This window comes from Chanodichthys erythropterus, chromosome 2 (assembly GCF_024489055.1).
Source record: "Chanodichthys erythropterus isolate Z2021 chromosome 2, ASM2448905v1, whole genome shotgun sequence".
Taxonomy (NCBI): Eukaryota; Metazoa; Chordata; class Actinopteri; order Cypriniformes; family Xenocyprididae; genus Chanodichthys; species Chanodichthys erythropterus.
Window position 1 is genome coordinate 30,299,516 of NC_090222.1, and position 22,985 is coordinate 30,322,500.

The following is a 22,985-nucleotide window of genomic DNA, read 5'->3' on the forward strand; positions in this document are numbered from 1 at the left end:
CAAACTCACAAAACCAGACAAGGTGTGAGAAGAAAAACAAGAATTTCATAAGCAAAAGCTTTTGTGGGATTAAAATCTGTGATGTGGTTAGCCGGATATCGTTTCAGATATAAACGCAACAGCCTCCTGCATAACAAGTATGATATTATCTAAAATGACTACTCCATTAGTGTTTGTAACATTCAAGCTTGGTTTTTAAGTGCTAATAAGTGGTTAGACGGTAAAATTAAGTGTGGAAATTGCCACACGATACAAGTTTCTTTTTACTCTTGAACGTGGAGATCGGATTGTTTTAATTAGCTGCCTTTGGTTGGTTATTAGCACATGCAATATTAGTTGCTTGAGGATTAAAACACAGCTAAAGTGATTTTGTTAACCCTGCACTTAAGGAGCACTGGTGTTTAGTGTAGTAATTTTGCTGCGGTTTCAGCTGTCTGCTGTGTAGCGTGTGCTGAATTGTGCAGTCATCAGCCACAGAGGCCTCATTGATCAGCTACCGAGTCTCAATACACAATGACACCAGGCCAGCGATCTCTCCTCCTCTCCTCCACTCCGTCCCTCCTGCTGCGATCACTCGTTCTGCTCTCCCTCTGCCGTGAGTCTCCACATTTCTTGCTTTACTTCTCCATCTGTCTCTTTTCTCTCTGTAATTTTTCAGCGCACCTTGAAATGAATCTTTCTTCCTCTGTCTGTAACCTTATGAAACTCGAAGCACTTTCATTTCTCTTCATCTTTCTCATCTCAGTCTTGGCCTCTCCCTCTCTCTTTATTTTCGACAGTCCCCATCTCCTTAGACACTTCTCTCTGTCCTTCTCTCTCACTATGCCTTAGAGGAAGATAATTTATGTGAAGGAGTGAAGAGATGCGCATGTGAAGAGAAAAGAGGATATGGGTAGAGGAGAATGGAGGCAGAGACAGCTGGCAGATTTATGATTGAGGGATCAGAGAGGAGTGTGGACCAAAGACAAAAAGATAGAAAATAGTGGTGTCACGCATTTTTTTCCCTTCTCTTTTTTAAATGGGCACTAGTGGAAGTCTTGACTCATTTGGTGCCCCAAGCGAGAAAATACATTAATAAAGTGTTGTATAAAAATTACCAGTTGAATATGTAAATGCAACATACAATAGAGATTGTTTATCATGCAAAGGCACTGGGGTTCAAATCCCGACCTCTTTTGAAATAAAGCAAAGAAAATTGCAGCAGGATTGACAGCTAGTGATCAACCCACATTTTCATTGTATGGAAAAGATTTGACATTTCGATAATGACTCCTTTTGTGTTCCAGCAGAAAAAAGGCATATGAGTTTGGAGCTACGTGAGGGTGGGTGGAGGGACGTGATATGCAGTACTTGATCGGATTGGCCAAATGTAAACTGCGAACTTTTAGACAAACGCTTTGCTTCTTAAAGGGGCTCTATGTAGGAATGACACCCAGTGGTCAAGATAGGTACTGCAGTCCAAATTCAAAATATTGTTTGCCCCGCCCCTCCTTCAAAGACACGGGTTGCCAGCTTGAGGACACGCAACAAGAGTGAGTGCAATTGACAATTAAAGCCGAGGAGACTTACACACTGTAAGATGATGAGTTGATTTATCTGTGCTTTAATATGCTGTCGTTCATAGAGATTTTAAGATGGATGCAGAGGCTTTTTAGGTCAGGTAGAATCTGCGATTCTCTGACCCAGTTTGTTTGCTGGTTTCCATGGCTGTAATACGCTGTGTTTTTCGCCAACTGGCAACCTGTGATGTCAAATACTGTCGGATAAACTGGCAGCACACGGTTTCGCACAGACCAAAACAAAGACAGACATTCCAACATGGAACGCACATTTCAAAGAATGTCTGGCTGTAGCATTGTTTTTCTGAGGAACAAGTTGGTGAACTTAGCATGTTTCCTAAATATCTGCAAACATATTGGGGTATATTTACGCTTTATTAAATTGAAAATCTTACATATAGCCCCTTTAAAAATAAAAAAAATTGTGTCATTAATTACTCACCTTCATGTCGTTCCACACCCGTAAGACCTTCATTCATCTTTGGAACACAAATTAAGATATTTTTGATAAAATCCGATGGCTCAGTGAGGCCTGCATTGCCAGAAAGATAATTAACACTTTCAGATGCCCAGAAAGCTAAAGACATATTTAAAACGGTTCATGTGACTACAGTGATTCAACCATAATATTATGAAGTGATGAGAATACTTTTTGTGTGCCAAAAAACAAAATAACGACTATTCAACAATATCTAGTGATGGCCGATATCAAAACACTGCTTCATGAAGCTTCAAAGATTTTCAAATCTTTTGTTTTGAATCAGGGGTTCGGAGTATTTATCAATCTGCCAAAGTCATGTGATTTCAGTAAATGAGGCTTCATTACATTGTAAGTTTTTCAAAATTTCAATGGTTTACCACTGGGGGGGTGTGACTTGCAGTTTGATACAAGCTCCGAACCACTGATTTGAAACAAAAGATTCCTAAAGCTTCGAAGCTTCATGAAGCAGTGTTTTGAATTCGCCCATCACTAGATATTGTTGAATAGTCATTATTTAGTTTTTTTTTGGTGCACCAAAAGTATTCTCGTCGCTTCATAACATTAAGGTTGAACCACTGTAGTCACATGAACTGTTTTAAATATGTCTTTAGTAGCTTTCTGGGCATCTGAATGTCTTATCTTGCTGTTAATGGAGGCCTCATGAGCCCTTGGATTTCATCAAAAATATCTTAATTCGTGTTTCGAAGATGAACGAAGGTCTTACAGGTGTGGAGCGACACACCTGTGAGTAATTAATGACAGAATTTTTGGGTGAACTAACCCTTTAATGATCAATTAACAAAATAATGTTTTTGGAGGATTAATTGTGAAAATGTTAATTTTTCCTGTTTTTACCTTTAGATTACCATTACCATCATCTAACACTCTCTAAAATACCAATAATTTAATAACACTGTTAAATGTAATCTTTAGCCAATATCAAAATTGTTGTGAAGCCAAATTCACTTGCATTTATAGTATATCATTTTAATATCAGCCATTTATTGAGTGTCCATAACATTAATAATTATTTTCTTATGGTAATAATTATCTTTTTTTGTGTCACAATTTCAATATCATTAAGCCCTTGAAGTATTTCAGATTATGCACTACTTCTAGGTCACTAATCAAATAAATATTTTGATTTTAGCATGTGAACTCCTTTATACAGACAGTCAGATGTTCTTAAATTGACCAGATTTAGACTACAGCCCTATTCGGACAGTAATTGTTTCTGATGAGGACACTAATCCTCAGTGATAAACTCATGCTTTTGGATAACGATTTATTCACCATGGAGGAGTGAGTTCTCACGTGTTCAGTTGCACATTAAACACGAATTTATTAAGAAGAAAATAATTTCCTATTTATTTGTTTATTTGTCCTATTTGATGGGAAAATTGATGCACTATGGGCAAATGGTTTTCTTGCGTTTTATCTGTCAAAATGATGGATGTCATTTTAAGAAAAGTGGAAATTAGAAAAAAAAAATAGTGCTACCTCTTATTTACGTAAGGCAAACATTTGACTACTTGATTGACTAGTAAAATGATTAGTCATGCAAGCTCTCATTTATTTAAATATAACTTGTGTAACTCATTAGATGAAGGTCGGCAGATAGGAAGGGCAAGATAAAGAAGCAGAGAAGAGTAATTGCATGTGGAAAACTAAAGCAGAGAACAGACAGTCTTGTAGAAAGAAAGGAAGAGAGGACAGTGGTAAAACAAGAGCCTGAAGTTGAGAGGGAATTGTTAATACAACCATTAAAATGAGCAGAACACTGGGGAGGAAGGAAACGGCAGTGTAACAGTGAGGAGAACGGGACGAAACGAGCAAGAATACAGACTCTGTAGGGACACAGAAAGGCAAGAATGAAAGAAGGAGATATGACAGAGGCTTTATGGAGGATAACCTCAAATTCACTCTGGGACTTTTACAGTTAAAGAGAACACGCATTCAAGAGAAACCTCAAGGAAAACTGAGATTGGCCATTTTATGGTGTAATTGCTGTTTTTCCCTGAGTATGTGTACTTTTGCTTTGCAAGGACATTGTTGTTCCTGTTCTCGGTGACTCACTACCTCAGCTTGAGATGACAGTCTGTCTATTCCTCAGACTTCTCTTGCTTGTTTTCCTCTGCCTTTTAAAAACATCATATTTGGGCTGCTGGGCCTCATTGTCAGCAAGAGCAAAAGTTCATAGTCCATACACACATATATATATATATATATATATATATATATATATATATATATATATATATATATATATATATATATATATATATATATATATATGTATATATATGTATATGTGTGTGTGTGTGTGTATATATATGTATATGTAATAAAACATTACAATGTTGTGATGTCTACATTCACTAAGCGTTAAAAGTAAAACACTAAACTAAAATCAGTCTTTTTCTATGTTATTTATAGATTTTAAAATATGCCATTTATTGGTCACCTACCATAACATGAAAATAATGATCAGCTTATTGGTATTGACCAAAATTTGAATATCAGTGAAATATTTCAGATTCTGCTCTATTTCTACATCACTAATCAAATAAATTAGTAACATTGGTCATGTGTCTCCTTTGTACAGACCGTCTGATGTTCATCCAGTGAAGAAAGCTCTTCAGATCATTCTGGAGTATATGATCATCAGGTTTTATACAAACTTGTGGAGTTCATGCAGCCTCAGTGCTGCTGTCACTTAAGCCTAAGTGGGTCATACAAATACTTAGACATTCTGAAAGTCATTAAATTAATTTTTCATTTCAACATTTCACTCAAACCATTATACTGATAATATAATTTGTAGTGGGGGAAAAAGTATTAAATTAGAAAAATGCTAAATAGAAGCAATTTCAGTGGTCTCAGACATTTGAACCCCGCTGTATATTCATAATCTCAGCAACAAAAAGCCATTCTCTGTGTATATTTGAGTGAGTGAGTGAGAGGGGAGAGAGAGATAAAGAATGGGTCTTTAGCCTTGGCAGAATATGCTGTTATGTAATTCTCGCCAATAAAGCTTTTTTTTTTTTTTTTTCCTCAGTTGAATGTGAGATGCTGCTGGGGGTGTGAGCCAGGTTGACAGGATGAGTGTGTGTATGTGAGGAATTGTGAAGGTCTGGATTTCTGCGTTGGCCGAAGGCTAACTCTCACAGGCTAGCCTGGTGTAATTGCCCTGTAAATTTCCTGTAAGCCCCCTTTGTTATGAACGACTGTAAATGTCTCTGCAGCACTTTGAAACAGAATGTCAGGAACGTGCAGGGGTGTCCGCACTGCTCTGAAAATGCAGAAATGTCCACACACACATAAAGACACCGAGAATATCAGGGACAGAATAAATGGATGGTTTGAGGGAGAAAGAGAGGGATGAAATGGAATGAGGAGAGAGTGATATGACTGAAATATGGTGATAGAACAGAGGAGTGTAAAACATGAAGGTCAAAAGAAAGAGAGCGCGGCGGTTACGGTGAGAGGATGAGATAAGGGTGAACAGGAGTGATGGAACGATGGAACAGGGAAAGAAAGAATAAACCTCATAAACAGAAAATAAAATGCTGAAATGTTTGAAGCTTCGGGTCACACTTTACAAGTAAATACTTATGACGATAACCAAAGATTTTCTTGGTTTACTTACTTTATTCTAAAGGAATAATTCTCAAAAAATGAAAATTGTCATAATTGACTCACTCTTACGCTATTCCAAACATTTATGGCTTACTGTGCTACAGTAGAAGACATTTTTAAGTAAGTTGGGGTCCAAGCAACATTAGACCCCATTGACTTTCATTGTATGGTTCAGTATCATCTTTTCAGTCAACATTGAAATTTTTGGGTAAACTATCTTTTTAAAGGTGCCGTGTGTAAATTTTAGTGGCATCTAGTGGTGAGATTGCGAATTGCAATATAGAGAAGCTACAGTGGCCAACACGGAACAAAAATGTCGTCTGAGACAGCAGAGAGTAGCCAGTCAAGCAGACATGCTCTGTAGAGCAGTTTGTCTGTTTAGAGCTACTGTAGAATGAGTATGTAGTATGTAGATGTAGATATAAATGGCTCATTCTAAGGTAAGAAAAACATAACAGTTCATTATGTAAGGTCTTTATACACCACTGAAAACATAGTTATGTATATTATATTGCATTTCTGTCAATAGATCCTCCTAAAATTTACACATTGCATCTTCAAGTCAAAGCATAACAGAAGAATAGAAAAAAATAGTTTTTGTTCCCATGTGAAATTTTCCAGTTAGCACTTTACTCTTCGTGACCTTCACTCAATATTGCATGGATTAAAGAAACTGAAGGAAATGTTTAGCATTGATACATAAACTTGAAACAGTAACTTTTTACTAATGATGTCGTTTTGGGCTTATACTGACACCTAGTGGTGTGGATGTAGCAGATTTGTTTTCACAAGTAAAAGTGTCCAGTAGCAGAGAGGTTGCAGGACTAAATTGAGCATTATTTAGCTAGTCATGTGATCTCAAATGGTGGCCTGCTCCATATAAAATAAAACAGTTTTTATTAGGCAACTGAAATGTCTGGAGAATTTTTCTGTTTAGTTCTTTGTGTAAAACTATTTAATGAGGGAAAGATTACTGTGTGAACTTTGTCTAAATAGCCAATTATTACAATGATGTCAGATTTTAAGTCACAGCAGTTCAGTCAAGATGCTTGCTTAAAATAATTATGTATAATAATTAAGTAAATGCATTCAAGAAATCCATTTGCATGTCCTTCATTATTTTAAGTTCAGCTAACTCTTTATTTTGTACAGTTCAGTGTTAGAATAAGGATACAGACGAGAGAGAATATAGAAAAGCAAGAACATGGATGTAATTAGACGAGTGGAACAAAGAGACAAGAGATGGATGTTCAGTCCATTTTCTCCTCCATTCGCTTTTTTCGTGTCCTTTTCACTCCCGCCTTTCCTTTTTTCCCCTGCTCCTTCTCTCTCTCGCCCGCCCGGACAAAGCTGGATGATTATACTGCGAGCCTGAGCTGCAGAACAAATCACATTTCTGAAGGGGAGAGATGGAAATAAACAGGCCCCTTGCTGTAGAGATAGCACGGAGAGAGCGAGAGAAACACGAAAGAGATGATGAGGAATTCATGGTGGGAAGATAAAGAGGAGGAAAGTTAAGGAAATGTAAAGTAGGGGAGAGAGACAGAGGAAAAGTTAGGGAAGGTTACAAGGGAAAAAAACAGGAAACAAGTGACGGATGAAGCCAGTTACAGAGGAAAAGGAAGCTTAGTGTGAGGGTTATAGGGCTGTAGATGAGAAATGCAAGGGGGAAAATGAAGGAAAGAGATGGGGTTTGATGTTAAAGAGAAGGTGGGGTTGCCATGTGTAGGTGTGAAAGCAGAAGGGAATGAGATTAGTGAGGAAAAGCAGGCGATAGGAGAGGGAATTAAGAGTTTTAGAGAGGAGCAGAAAGCGATGAAAAGAAAAGAACAGAGAAAAGAAGGGCATGGGATAGAAATATGCCGGATTGGAGAAGAGACAAGGTGCTGAGGGAAACGGAACCGGGGAAGCCCAGGAATAAGCGAGTGACAGATTGAGATAAAAAAGAAGAGAGGGGATTTGCAAGGGATTATGTATTATTTATGGTGCAAATGTTTTTTTAACCGCATAAGATTGGCAGAGAGCGAGATTCTTCAGAGAGATAGTTTTAATTTTAGACCTCGAAGTGAAAGAAAAAGATTTGCTGTATAAAGATAGAAGCATTGAATCTCAGTCTGTCAGCTTTTCCACCAAAGCTGCTTGTTTACTGATTACCTGAAACATCACAGTCACAGGTTGGGTGACTTCTGGGTTCTGGTTTCATGTTGTGCAGAATTATGGCTGGAAAAATAAAACACAGTGATGAGTGACTCATGAGTTACGAAGATATCAGGTGCTCACAGAGCGAGGCAGAAAGACTGAAGTGTAATTGGATTAAAGGAGAGACTCAATGGACGTCTTAACGTCTCCACAGTGCTAGTATTGTTAAACTTTGACGTGGATCTCTTAGGACGTCCTCATCCTCTGCCTGGTTGTCTGACAATTCAGTAATAAATGTGTTATGTATGACTAAGGGGTGTGTGTGTGAGGGCGTCTGGTGGCCCACTGTATGCTGTAATTCAGCTAGTTAATCTCGAGCAGGGTAGTTGCTCATACGCCAGCTCTGTATCTGGCCTTCTACCAAATCACTAAATTCAACTCGCCTCCATAATTCAGTGCTGCTTTCTTAGTAGCGGAAGATGAGGAAAGATGTTCTCCTTTTAAAGGGACAGTTCACCCAAAAATGATTCTGTCATGGTTTACTCACCTTCACCTAACCTGTATGACTTTACAAAAAACACAAAAAATATATATATTTTTAAATAAGTTTCTCAGTGTTTTTCATACAATGCAAGAATTTTCAATGGGGTCCAAAGTTGTTGTATTGGACCCAACTGACTTTCATTGAAGGGAAAAAACAGTTCAGACATTCTTCAGAATATCTTCTTTTGTGTTCCACACAAGAAAGAAAGTCATACAAGTTAAATGACCCCCTAATTATTATAAAATTTAAAATAAAATAAATTCACAGTTCATTATTATGCACTATTATCCAATTATGATTTATAATTTATAATTATATGATTTATATTTCTTAATTATATTTAAGATATAAGATTTATATTATATATTTTTTATATTTCAACTCATTTATTTATTTATTAATTTGCTCATTCTACCTTTTTTTTTTTCAGGATAAAGATTTGTGCAGTTTCTGTGCATTGATACGTTGCCCTCATCTGGCCAAATCATGAAGTTCTCCTCCACAACCCCCCACCCCACCTCCAACCTCCTTTATTTATTTGCTTCTCATTGCATCAGTACACCTGCCTGTTATCGATCACTTTACTTTCACACTTAATACATTTATGAGCATGTTGTGTATTTTATTATGGTTTGATTCTAAAAGGGTCAAGATGAATCCATCTGTGGTTTCTTGTTGTTTTTCACCTGGCCATCAGTGCTCATAAACTTGCGTACCCACAATGCAGACACAACCGTAAACAACTCCCACACAAGTTGTAATGCTCAAGCTTGCGTAGTGGACTCGACCGCCCCTCTGCTATTTTCCTGGCAGCTGCGAATGTGTCCAAAACCCACAGCTGTCTTTCTCCTGCCCTGTGCCTCCCTCTACATCTCGCTCGATGTCTTTCCACCTCCATCAGCGAGTTGGCGAGTTTCTCGAATGCCGTATTGGCGTCACGGCATGCTCCCCTCCCTCAGTGCCATTTGTTTCTCCGTTTGCGTCCCTTCATTTCGGTCATTTACATGAAGAGGAGACAGCTGGCGTGCGGCAGAGTGCGTTTAACGGATGCTCAATTAGCCGCGTTTTGTTTGACATCTCAATCAAACACATTTAGCTACTTTTGTTGGGAATTTGGCCACACTTGTTTGAGTTCTGTTAGGTTTGAATTAGGTTTTTAATTGCCTTCCATGCATTCACAGACCTTCTCTTGATGTATAGTGCTGTTGGAACAATTAGGAACCATTAAAACAATGGCGGCCAAGTCTGCGGACGCCCGAGTGCTGAGTAATAACAGTCATTAGAATAATAATTGGGATAGCAATGGCAGTGCCGATTGTCGTGATATGAATCACAATATTGATGCAGAGGACAGAAATAATAATGGCTACAATTACAATGGCAATTGTGCAAAATATCAAGACATTCTCAGTCACTGCCTCTCCTTTTCTTCCCTGTTCTCGCCTCTTGATTTCGGCTCAATACCTCACCTGTCAATGTTTTATTAACCCGCTCTCCCTCCTCGCTGAATTTAAGACAAGGGTACTCAGAGTTGGATAGAGCCTGACAGGATTAAATTTAAATGAAGCCAGATGAGCGGGCCAACGGTTGACAAAGGATGCCGTCTCACACCTTTGTAGACTCTCCTTTATTTCCCTTCTGAACTTTTGTCTCTTTTCGCTCTTATCACATACAGCACAAATTCCTAATAATCCTAATTGTTTCTGTCTGAGATGTCCTCTATAACCACAATGACCTGATGAAATGTTTGGATGCAGTGTTGTTAGTTCACCCAAAAATGAAATTTCTGTCATTAATTACTCACCCTCTCGTAGTTCCAAACTCGTAAGACCTTCGTTCATCTTTGGAATGCAAATTAAGATATTTGTGATGAAATCTGAGACTTTTTCTTTTATCCCCCATAGAAAGCAACATAATTACCACATTCAAGGTCCAGTAAAGTAGTAAAAGCATTGTTAAAATAGTCAACGTGACTACAGTGGTTCAACCTTAATATTATGAAGTGACGAGAATACTTTTTGTGCGCAAAAACAAAATAAAAATAATGACTTTATTCAACAATTTCTTCTCTCCCCTGTCATTTTCTTACACTGTAGAAATTTCATTTTTGGATGAACTAACCGTTTAACATTATTGTGTTGGGGAGCTTTGAGCACTTTTGACCTTGAGGGAGGGGGTGGGGGGTGGGATTCACTAGTTACTTTTTTACACTTGCAATTGTACAACATTGGATAGACATTTTTTGAAAGTCATGAAATAATATTTTTACATAACTTGGTAATACTGCAGCTTGATTGGAAATTATGTATACTAAATGTTTCGTTCATACTGTGTCATTTACTAAGGATAGTGCCAAGCCTGGTGGCAAAATTGTTGGTTATGGTGGAAATGATACTGAGGGACAGTTGAAATTTGTGTAGAAATGTATGTTTTCACAATAAATATTGAAATTATTTAAGATTATTTCACTTTTTTAGGTTATATTATTTAGTATCCATAGTTCCATAGGTTCTGAAGGTAAAATAAATATACATAAAAGGGTTTTGAAAAGTAGCTAAATAACGTAATGGAAAATCAAATGAGAAATTCATGGGAAAAATGATCCAAGACAGTTTTAATGTGACAATTATATAACTAAAAAAGAAAAAAAACTAGAAAAATTTATAGTTTTAAATAAAAATTAAAGGGTTAGTTCACCCAAAAATAAAATTCTGTCATTAATTACTCACCCTCATTTTGTTCTACACCCGTAAGACCTTTGGTTATCTTCAGAACACAAATTACGATATTTTTGATAAAATCTGATGGTTCAGTAATGCTTCCATTGCCAGCAAGATAATTATGACTTTCAGATGCCCAGAAAGCTACTAAAGACATATTTAAAACAGTTCATGTGACTACAGTGGTTCAACCATAATATTATAAAACGACGAGAATACTTTTTGTGCACCAAAAAAAACAAAATATCGACTTTTCAGCAATATCTAGTGATGGGCAATTTCAAAACACTGATTCATGAGGCTTCGAAGCCTTACGAATCTTTTGTTTCGAATCAGTGGTTCGGAGCGCCAAAGTCACGTTATTTCAGTAAATGAGGCTTTGTTACGTCATAAGTGTTCAAAATTTCAATGATTCACATGACTTTGGCAGTTTGATACGCGATCCGAACCACTGATTTGAAACCAAAGGTTTGTAAAGCTTCGAGGCTTCATGGAGCAGTGTTTTGAAATCGCCCATCACTAAATATTGTTGAAAAGTAATTTTTGTGCTCCGAAGATGAACGAAGGTCTTACGGGTGTGGAACGACGCGAGGGTGAGTAATTAATGATAGAATTTTAATTTTTGGGTGAACTATCCCTTTAAAAAAATACTCTTCACCTTCTCCACATTATTTTTTTGTTATAGTGTGAAATGAGTCTTCTGTACAATACTCGAACAACTGTTGATTCCAAGCTCGAGCTATATTAAAACTTCTTGTCATACAGCATGTCTGTAACATGTCAGTCTGAGCATGTCAGACATCCTGTCCTAGCTGGGTGAGTGGAGAGATGTTGGAGACAGGTCTCAGCGAATCAGCCAATATGACAGTTTTACCCTAGTGATCATTCTGAAGTCATCATATGGAGTCTGTTCTGGTGAAGAACGCGGCGCCTTGGTGTCAGGGTTGCGAATCATTACAGACCACCAGAGACAGGCTCTCAACGAAGAACACGCTTAATGATGTGCTGTGGGTTCCAGCAACATGTTCGCGCAGGCCAGCGGTGATGACCTCATGTTCAACCTATTCTATACTGTTAAAATAAACATCAACAATACATTAGCATCACCCAGAACATGCAGTAGACAATACATTCAACTAAGATGTGTTAGTTTTAGCACCGAAAGTGACATTACATGTTCTGTGTTAGTTGCGTTTGACTGATCCGAGTTCATTCCCGATAAAGAGCCGTCATTACCGGCGCTTTCACGAGCTGGATGTCAGATCGAGCAGATGGAAGAGAGAAGTGTGTCAGCTCACAGTAATGGATAAAGATAACGATGCTATTGGTTTTACCAGCACTTAATTAGGACCCTTTTCTTTCTTTTTCTCTCTCTCGCTGCCTCTGTCTATCTGTCAGTCTCTCATTATTTTCCTTTTTTCTCCTCTTCTGCATAGTTCACACTTCTAAGCACAAAGGTAGTTACGTGAGTGAGTTGTTAATTGGTCACTGAGGTATTTCTATCTTTAAAATTGCTCCATGTGCCATCTTGTCTCCTTCTGTCCATCAAAAATACCTTTATAAATGATTAATTTTCACCAAATGAGAGTTCTGCATTAACTCTGTTACCCATATGTCTTTCAGCGCGGGGTCAGGCCGTGCAGGCTGAGAACGTGACCGTGCTGGAGGGGGGGACGGCCCAGATTTCTTGTCGTCTTCAGAACTACGACGGCTCGATCGTGGTCATCCAGAACCCACGCAGACAGACGCTCTTCTTCAATGGAACACGAGGTGAGCGGAGCTACTTTAATGGCAATTGCTAGCAGATCTTTAAAAAAAATAAATAAAATAACATAACTTAAAGTGTTTGAACAAAGTTGTTTTGGCATAATTATTTTAACGTGCCGGCTCCCATTACTTTGGGTTAGCTCTGAGACTTGAAAGTTATGCTGGAAAACACAGGACCAATTAGTGTGATATTATTTATTTGGAGAAACTAAACAACAAAGAAAGTACTTTAAATCAGAAAATGGTGAACTCTAAATCTCAAAATAGCAACTTTATTTCTCATAATCATGGCTTTATATATATACAATTGTGACTTAATTTCTCACAATGTGGCTTTATATTTAGTAATTGCAAATTTATTTCAAAATAAGACTTTCTTGCAACTTTGACTCTTACTGTATCTTACTGTGACTTTTATTACTTAAAACAAAATTTATTGAATTAATAATGCTTAATAGATAATTAGTTAATTTTATAGTTATCACTGATCACATAGATGAGAACTTTGATTTATTTGTTTTTATATAACAAGGAAACAAATAAGTATTTATATTTTACAATGTCACTTTCTCATAATTATCTCTCTCTCAATTTTCCTTGTAGTTGCGACTTTATATCTCACAATTTTGACTTTTTTCTAAAAATTGTGACTTAGTATCCCACATGAGTAACATGATATTAAACTTTTATTGCATAAAAAGAACTTTTACTTTTGCATTATATAATGCTTTCTCAAATTGCATATGCAAATCTCACTATTAGACTTTTTCTAGAAATTATTTCTCATATGCATTTTTTTTTCTTATTTTAAACAATTTCATAATTGCCTGTTTTTTTTTTTTTACTTTGAGGCAGAAATGGTCTTCCATAATAACTAGAACAAACTTTATTGCATTATATAATGCTAAACAGATAATTAGTTCATCTTATAGTTATCACTAATCACATAGATAAACTTTGATGTGTGTATTTCTATATATTATATTTAAAATGCACATCCACTGCTGGTCTGTTAAAGCTCATGTAAAGTTTGTCAGTGATTTTATTAAAGTTCTTCCCCATTGCTGCATTTTTATCAAGTAGCAAAATTAACTCATTGAGCATTCCTTTTCTGACATTGACTTCATCCATTAATGGTTCTCTTTTAGCGCTGGTAAGTGGTAAATATGTTAAACACAACCTTGGAGTTCATGCTAGCAGTGGAGCAGTCTCTTTTCATGCTAGTTAACTTTTATCATCTTTGGAATATATTTATACTGGCGCCATCAGTCTTTCTGAAATCCTTTTTAACTGATTACACCTTATTTCAATTTCTTTTTAAAGATCCTTTTATGTAATAACCTTTGTTTTTTCCATCGCAGCCGTCACTATCGCTCAAATCTGAAATCCTTTAAGTGATGACTCTCTGTCACCCTCGTTTTACATGATATGTAATGTGTTTTCATCCTTGCCTTTGTAACCCTTGCCTTGGAAAAGGACTCAGAAAGCATACATAATTCTGTGAAAAAAGAGAATGTAGAGAAAGAATGAAATGGGTAGAAACAGAAAGGACCACAAAAGCTAAAAGCTGAATTAGTATCCGTGATCTCTGCTTTTATAAGTGCACATAATTGGGCCATTTTGTAGGAGCTAAATCACACCTCTTCTGAGCCATTCACACCACTATTTCCAGACACACTTTTTGCTTACAATCTTTAGGCTTTTAATATCGGTGGATTCTACAGTGCGTTCATGACAGCTCCAGTCTGCCCTTACTGCTTGAGTGCCCTGGTCTAAATGTACAGAGAAACGCGAATGAAAACTCTGCTTGCTAACTAATGAATCCTGATAACCGTCTTTTAGCGGGCAACAGGGTGTAAATATCCCTCAGAGGTCATGAATACAATAGCCTATCAGGATGTGCCCTTTCCATGAGATTCCTTCAGATTGGCCAGATCTGTGGGCTATGTAAATGAGGCGTGACTAAAGGTGACAGCGGCCTGGACAATGCATTGACATTTCCCTGCCATTTAGCGTGAGCAAAGGCATTTATCTCCTTTAGTGAGGCTCTTTTACTCCCGTTGTGTATAACACGGATCGAGTGAGTAGATACACATGTCACAAAAGAGCACTCACTCACTTATTCAGTTTATCACTTATTCACTAACTCACTCGTTCATTCAATGTATCACTCTTTCACTTACTCGGTATGTATCTCTAATTCACTAAATCTATTCCAGTCTGCAGATTTTAGGCAGTCGCCGTTGTCAGATTTGACAGAAAATCAGTAGTGTATGATGGGCACAGACTCCAATTTTGTATAGCTTCAGACTGTGATTCCATCCAGACAGAGGATATCAAAACATATGATATTTTGAGCCTGTTTTATAACATACATCATAGTGTATGACATGTTGCTACTGAAACCGAAACTGTCCTCTATCTACCAGTGTTGCTTTAAAATACAGTACAAATACAATAACAATACAAAAGTAAGTTAACAGAACATACGTAACAAATTAGCCTCAATTAGCTTGGCTCATTTTTTCTTTGCGACTCATCTCCTGCACATCCCAGCTATGTTCACACTGTCAGTTTTTGGAATTGACAACTGCATTTACTTGCAGGTGTGAGTTTCAAAATGTCCCATTTACAATGTCGGCAAGAGTCTGATGCCTAGTGTTTTAAAAGTTGTGTAGTGTATTCCAGCCTTCAGTTACTTGCAATGTATCACTCGCTCTGTCTGAAATCGCCCATATACCCTTAAATAGGGCACTATTTGAGGGGACAGCTGTTTGTAGTGGTGTCTGAAACCATAGTGGACATTATAGAGTGCACTGATTCAATCTCACAATGACGAGTGTACAACCGATGTACGCTCATTGGGTCTCATTCATGAAACATTCGTAAATATACGAGTAAATATGTGAGTGATTTGCGCGTAAAGAGACCTTCCCGAAAACTCTTCTCCTGATTCACAAATACTTCGTAAACGTCAGAAGTGATAGTGAAATGTGTGTGTGTTAATGAATTCCAATCAGTCGTAAATGGGACGCGCATTCTCAATTACCATAAATCCTGCCCATTAAATCCGACTGACAACTATATATGGGCATCATATTATGACACCAAACGAAGGATTTTGGCCATTTTATAGGAAACAATTGTGACCAGTCACGGAAAGTAGGGACACAAGTCGGTTCTGAGGCATTTTGAGTTATTCTTTAAATTCTAAAGTGTAGTCTCCAAGCTTTCTAACGATGTGTAACACATGGAAATCTGATAACATTTGGAGAAGTTGTGGCCATTTGAAGGTAGGCTCTCAAAAAAGCTCAAAGGGCAGAAAATGACCTAAAGATTTTGCAGTTCTCGCCTGTTCTCACCTGCTGGGAGTGACAATAGGGCTCATTTACATCTCATTTAGATAAGCCATACCCCCTGTAAAGCTGCATGGTTGCATAGCAACGACAGACGCAACGGGAAAAATCGGACCACATACTATTAATAATAAAGGATAATGTGCATTGTAAATGTCAGTAATTTATCTTTTTTGACATTAGAACTTTTTGAACAGGATACTGTGATAACCATATAGTCCTGGTTTAGACCTCAGTTAGTGGTTAGACCTGGTTTGAGTCAAAGGATTAAAAAAATCCTGTACATTAAACTCTTCAATACTTTTACTTTTGACTTATAACGCTCATTTTACGGCTACGGGTACTTTATACTTTTACTTATGTAGGGATTTAATCTGATACATTTACTATTACATTAGTAAATCCTTGTTAAGAAGTAGTAACTGGCTAAAATTATTAGCGTCACATTCAATTCAAGAATAGTAAGGTTTACATGAGCTAAGTCATTCACACCAGTCAATTCAAGCAGTTAAAGCGTTATTCAAATTAACATGCTAACTTTACCATCTAAAAGCCCATTATAGTAATGGGGGTTTTTGGCAAGTGATACGATGCTAACGATTACAATTAAAACGACAGTCCTGAGCTAGCTAATAACAATAGACACATGAGATAACGTGTAGCCTACGTGTTCTTAGAACGACAAACTTTGATGTTTATGGAAACTCACCCCATAAGAAACAGAAAAGATCTTGTTGCCTCCAATGAAATAAGTTGTTTGGGCACACTTTCTCTTTGTCAGGGTCTTCTTTGTGGATGTAACCATCTCCGAAGTTTGCACTATGCGTCTGTTTGCCTCTAAATGTCCAATAATTCGCATGTCCTGACACTCTTTTTCCGCAGCTAAAGAATCCAGCCGTATGTTGTAATTCAAAACATTTTCGGTGTAACGGCCACTGTTCTGCTTGTCTGCGATATTCTTTGCGGCGTCCATCTTCATTCAATTTTGATATCAGCTAGAGCCGGCCAGAGCGCTGCATACTAAGTAGCCACGCTTCCCTTGGAGGGCGGTGGCAATAAAAAAAAATTAAAAAAAGCTGGCGTATCCGATTCCAGTATGGAAATACAAACAGACAATGACACGCCCCTACTGCGAGATAGAATCTCTGAAAAACAAGCCGATTTCAACCTCAAAATGTACGCTTTTAAATAAACCAATTCTGCTATCTAAAACACGGAGATGCTTCTTCATGATCTCAACAGATTCTGCAAAAAAATGAAAATCACCAATTTTGAAAAAAAAAAAACGCTTCTTTCTCAGTTTGCTCAATAGTTGTGCTGCCGACTTGTGTCCCTGGTTTCCGTGACGGTTCACAATTTCCATAACATTTAATGAGCCATTAATTTGCCCAGCCCTATTGAAATCAATTAATTATTTGATTAAAGTGCTCCGTTTGAAGACGCTATTACTGGCTCTCACAATAAAAGTAAAAAGAAAAAACATATGTAATTACTACAGTATATATAATATTTTTTTCAAAATGTTGTGTAAATATGTACCTTATAAAGGTGAATTAAAATGCAGCCTTATTAATGAGCAAAACGTTCGGATGTTAAACGCACTATTTACGCGTGGCTGGGAGCAGGTGTAGATTTCTTTTGTACCAACTAGCATTTGGAAAATACGAACATTTTAATGAATCCAAAAATTTACGCCAGAACCACTTTTCACCTGATTTACACACAAATTCGTTCTGCTCGTGTTTCATGAATGAGACCCAATGGCTAGAGAATACCCATAATGCACTGTGAGGTCGTGCCAAATGAATTCCGTTGTCTCGCCAGAAGATGGCGCCCACGGCTGAATTATCCATCTGTCTATTTTCCAAACCTCTGGTCCAATGTGGCTACAGCATAATATCATACCGGTACCATCCTTCTGGAGCTGCCAGTTTGCTAAAATTCAAATGATTATTAAACAGCAAACAAACTGCGCAAAAGTAGCAGCCCTTCCGGCGCAATTGGTGTCTGAATTCACTCACTCGTTTTCATTCACTCCTTCAAGTGGACTATATGAGTGAATGAATGAATGAGGGTATAGGGGGTGATTTGAACACGGCTTTTCGCCCATTTAATGTAACACTGAATCATTGATTCGTTCACTCACTCGTTCATTCATTCAAACATTAATTTTATCATTCACTTGTTCACTCATTCGCTCACTAATTTACTTGATCTCGCTCATATTCATTCATATTTTCCAGCAAGAAACACAAATAAATGCAGCCAGGTGTTGAGAAATGTCTGGGTTCATTCAGAGCAGTAATCATCTTATGGATCCAGCACATTGAGCTGCTATCTGTGAGAGTGCTGATGGCAGAGGGTCACATCTCCAGAGCACAGTCGGCCACAGACAAAAAGCTTTAAATGGAAGCAGGGAGAAAAGGAGTATTTAGCGCCAGTCAATACAAAACGGGTTTGGGTGATTTTTATCCCCAAAAGGCCCAGGCCCATCCAGACCCTGCAATTGGCATCATTATTTGTTATTATTATTATTATTATTATTATTATTATTATTTTCTTACAATTGATTTTTCTCTCACCTTGGTTTCAAATCATTTTCAACACCAGTTCTCAATGCCTCTGTTTTCTGCTTCCCCTCTGTATTTATGTGTTATTCTGTGTCAGCTGTTCTATGAGAGATGCTAGTTAAAACCTTTTCATCTTCTCCTTTTTATGTTGCTCTATTCTTTTGATCTTTATTGTGTGATTCTCTATCAGTTGAAGTTCATTTGAAACTATAGCTTGCAAACAACAAACTAATAGTAATTAAAAGTAGTTGATACAAGCTTCCCTTTTGATATAGTAACAAGCAACACTACAAGCTACTACACTAACTGCTTTGAAGCTACTTAAAAGATAGTACTTCTTTATTTTGCTATCAAATTGCTATCAACAGTTAAAAGACAAAGTGGTATTTATGTATCTTGCACAATCAGGATATACTAAATGGTTTTGCTGAAAACATGCAATTGACTTACAATAGAAATTCTTTAGAATCAATATTCTGATTGGTGCTCCAGAAACATTTCTTATTATTATCAATTTTGAAAATAGTTGTGCTGCTTAATATTTTTGTGGAAACCATAATGAATAGAAAGTTCAAAGAACAGCATGTATTTGAAATAGAAATCTTTTGTAACATTATATATTTCTTAACTGTCACTGTTCAATTTCATGCATCCTTGCTCGAATAAAAGTATTCATTTAAATAAAATAAAATAAAAACTTTTTGAATGGTAATGTTGGTAGTGTTTGTCCTTCTCCATTTTCTCTTCACAAAACCATTTTATTACTTAACTCACTGTGAATTGCCAACCACAACACATTTTAGTTATGTAATAGGCTTGACTTGATTTTATCCATTGTGAAAAGAAGGCATTATAAACTAGAATGAAACTAAACTTGAAAGAAGATTGCTAAAACAATGCTTAAATGCCTATTTGGACATCAGCAGAAAAGGAAAGTCATTTCAGAGACAGAGAAAGTCTCTCCATTTTGATTAAAAATTAAAAAAAAAACACATTTTCTTCTTCACAATAACATGCACCACTGAAATTGCTCACAATAAGACCAGAAAGATGCATTTAGAAAGGAAATAGGTTCAGTTTTGATTTAATTTTAACTTGCGTATCCTTGCTTATCCCTACTCTCTCTTTTCCAGCACTGAAAGACGACCGTTTTCAGATGGTTCTTTTCACACCGCGGCTGGTGCGGATCACGTTGACTAATGTAAGTGTGTCTGATGAGGGAGGCTACTTTTGCCAGCTCTACACCGATGACACACACCACCAGGTGGCGACGCTGTCGGTGGTGGTGCCACCAGAGGTACCTACAGTGGAGGTGAAGACAGAGGCAGTGGAGGGTGGAGAGGTGGAACTCACATGCTTGTCCCCGCGGAGCAAACCACCAGCCACACTGCGCTGGGTTCGAGACCGCCGAGAGATCGCTGGTGAGTTTCATTTAAATGTAACAAAGTAATTTCAGATTCAATGCATCCACATTTATGTACTATACATGCACTTACAAACATGAAAGAAGCATATAAGCACATATACAAACACAAGAGTCGACTATTATTAAAAAACCCTAACGTGTGCATATTTGCTTTGTCTCTTTGTCAGACTCGCTGTCTTCATGGTAAATGTCATGCATTTCAACTAATCTCTCTGGCAGCCTGGAAGATACGCTTTTCTCCTCTCCCTCATGTGTTTGCTCATTGGCACATTTTCCCCTCTATTGCTTTATGTCACTCTATCGAATTTCAAATGCATCTGTCCATCTGGGTCCCTTCGGATGTGTGCAGAGGAAGGTTTTTTTTTTTTGTTAAATACACACCCCCACACACAGAACTGGATCCAGGTGTGGCCCCAATCTGTGTCTTCTTTTCATTTCTGTCAACTCTACCTCTTATTTTCTTGCTTTCTCTCCCCCTTCTTTTCCTCACTGCCATCACATTTGCTCTATCTTTTTGTTTCAGCTTTCCTTTTTTGGCTCCAAGAGGAGAATGACAAAGACACAGACAGAGAAACAGAGGATAGTGCAGGCTGAGATTGTAGGCTTGGTGCACTCTCAATGTTGTTCGAATATAAAGGTCTCTCCGCCTGCGACAGATTCAGTAAGATGGGGCTCAGATTGAGTTTGGACTTCTGAGCCCATCGCTGTTGCGCTTCAGTGAAAATCATTTAAATGTCTGTCTGATTAAGGTTATTTAAGTGATATCACATGAGTAAGAGTTCCATAAACAAGTCAAGTAACTTATGTTTCAGACAAAATTTGCTGTTAAATTCGCCAAGTAGGGCACAGTGTGGCAGCCTGTCTGGAAACAGCCTCACGCAAAACCACACAATTCCATAAACTGCTCACATACTCTGGTCTGAAATGCCACAAACACAGATAAGAGGAGTGACACAAACATTGAAACAGCCCTGTGTTATACAATACTGCGTTCATGTCATGTTATTGTGAGGTGGTAACTCTGAGATTGGGTAAATCCTCAAATCGGGCCCTGGAGGGCCACTGCACTTCACGGTTTAGCTCAAACCCTGATTAAACTCACTTACCTGTAACTCTGAAAACCTTGATTAGCTTGTTCAGGTGTCTTTGATTAGGGTTGGAGCTAAGTGCTGTGTTCACACCATGTCGTAATTACCGTAATTACGAGATGACAACACGTGATGGTCCACTCAGAGCTGTTCAAATTAAATCTGCAGAAATCAGGTGGTATAGTGGTACAGTGTAATTATATTTCACATATTGTGAAATATTATCAAAAATTAAACAAAAAATGTAAATGTTTTGACCTGAAATGTTAAAAATATACACTACCACTTTTAACTTTTGGGTCAGTGAGATTTTACTGACCCCAAACTTAAAAATGGTAGTGTATATTTTAAAAATTTCAGGTCAAAACATTTACATTGCTTAACATTATTTATGTCTTTATTTAAAAAAACATTTCCCTAAAAAGTTTGAGTTAGAATTAGGTGTGTAATGATATATTGCGATGCAAAAATGTTACGATATGCATCGTAGAGTGATGGCGATGCTTTTACGATATGACGGCAGTCTAATCTCATTGGTTGAGCTGCCAACATGACCTACTCTGCAAGATGGGAGTGAGAGAAGCCAGTTGTCACCGCATATAAATGGTGTGTCTCAATCAGCTCTCTAGTTCAGTAAGTGTTTCGGGCACACATTGAATCTTGCAAGCAGGTTTAAACGTTTCTCGCGTCAGTCTCTTGCTTGGTCGCATGAGAAGTCGTGGCTTTCCTTTACCGCAGTGCCACAGCAACAGCTGTGCTCACAGAAAAGCAAAAGATGCTTGCGATGCTTTGCTTTAAGAAGTTCCGCGGGGCCGTTCACATATTGCGTCTTTTCCGTGTGCAAGTCAGTTATTTCAAATGTAGCCGTGTGGCAGGCGTGCTCATAATGGGATCAACGCGGTCGCGACGCGCATCCGGTGCTTTTTCCAGGCGCATCGAGATGAACAATTCTCAACTTTTCAGAAAGCCGCAAGCGCACCGCAGGTCGTGTGACAAGAATCAACCGATCAGCTTCGGCCTTTCCGTAACAAAACATCAAAATCTCAGCCGAACAGCTGATCATAGCTGTACAGGGTGGTTTTTATATATTATCTCCATACATATCTCTAGTAGTAAAGCTAACGCAAGGGCTAGAAATCATTTATCCTTTGCAGAAACTTCCTGATCCTCTTCGAGAGCGAAGTTCATGGTTGCATAGCAACGACCGACACCACTGGAGCGCAGGTGCTTTGGAAAGGAGAAGCGGTGCGGCCACACCTTCCACACGTTTTTAGACGTGATATGTGAACGGCCCCTATTCATAATAATTCATAATTCATAAAAGTTCATGTTAAATTTAACATTCTTTTTCAGTGACAGACAGACCTATTCAGCTGTTGATTTGAATACAAAAGGTTTTTATTAAACCTTGAAATGTGATCTTGTATGTACAAGGAAAATTATTGAAATTTGTTAGTTTTTTTAATAAATCTTGTTTTAATTTCAGTTTCATTTTGTTCAAAATATCGTGATACGTATCGTATCGTGAACTCTGTATCGAGATACGTACCGTATCGTGAGCTGAGCGTATCGTTACACCCCTAGTTAGAATAGTTTGCAAGAGTGTGATTATAAACACAATGAAGCAGTGAAAGCAGACTAGTGAGTAGAGGAGTTTACCTGTTCAGTGTGATGATGTTTAATGTACCCAACAACT

At 37.7% G+C, this 22,985-nt stretch overlaps 1 protein-coding gene across 4 annotated transcripts in view; it reads left to right on the forward strand.

Moving 5' to 3' along the window:
• The window catches only part of cadm4 (cell adhesion molecule 4), a 166,450-nt gene that overhangs the window by 115,571 nt on the left and 27,894 nt on the right, over nt 1–22,985 (forward strand). The window contains exons 1-3 of one of the 4 annotated variants that reach the window (XM_067395743.1): nt 289–595; nt 12,706–12,852; nt 19,909–20,196. In XM_067395743.1, the coding sequence (XP_067251844.1) occupies nt 514–595; nt 12,706–12,852; nt 19,909–20,196 (517 nt within the window). In that variant the 5' untranslated portion in view covers nt 289–513. Of the gene's footprint in view, nt 1–288; nt 596–4,685; nt 4,767–12,705; nt 12,853–19,908; nt 20,197–22,985 lie in introns of those variants that run through there. The other 3 variants (XM_067395722.1, XM_067395736.1, XM_067395729.1) reach the window with 3 other exon arrangements.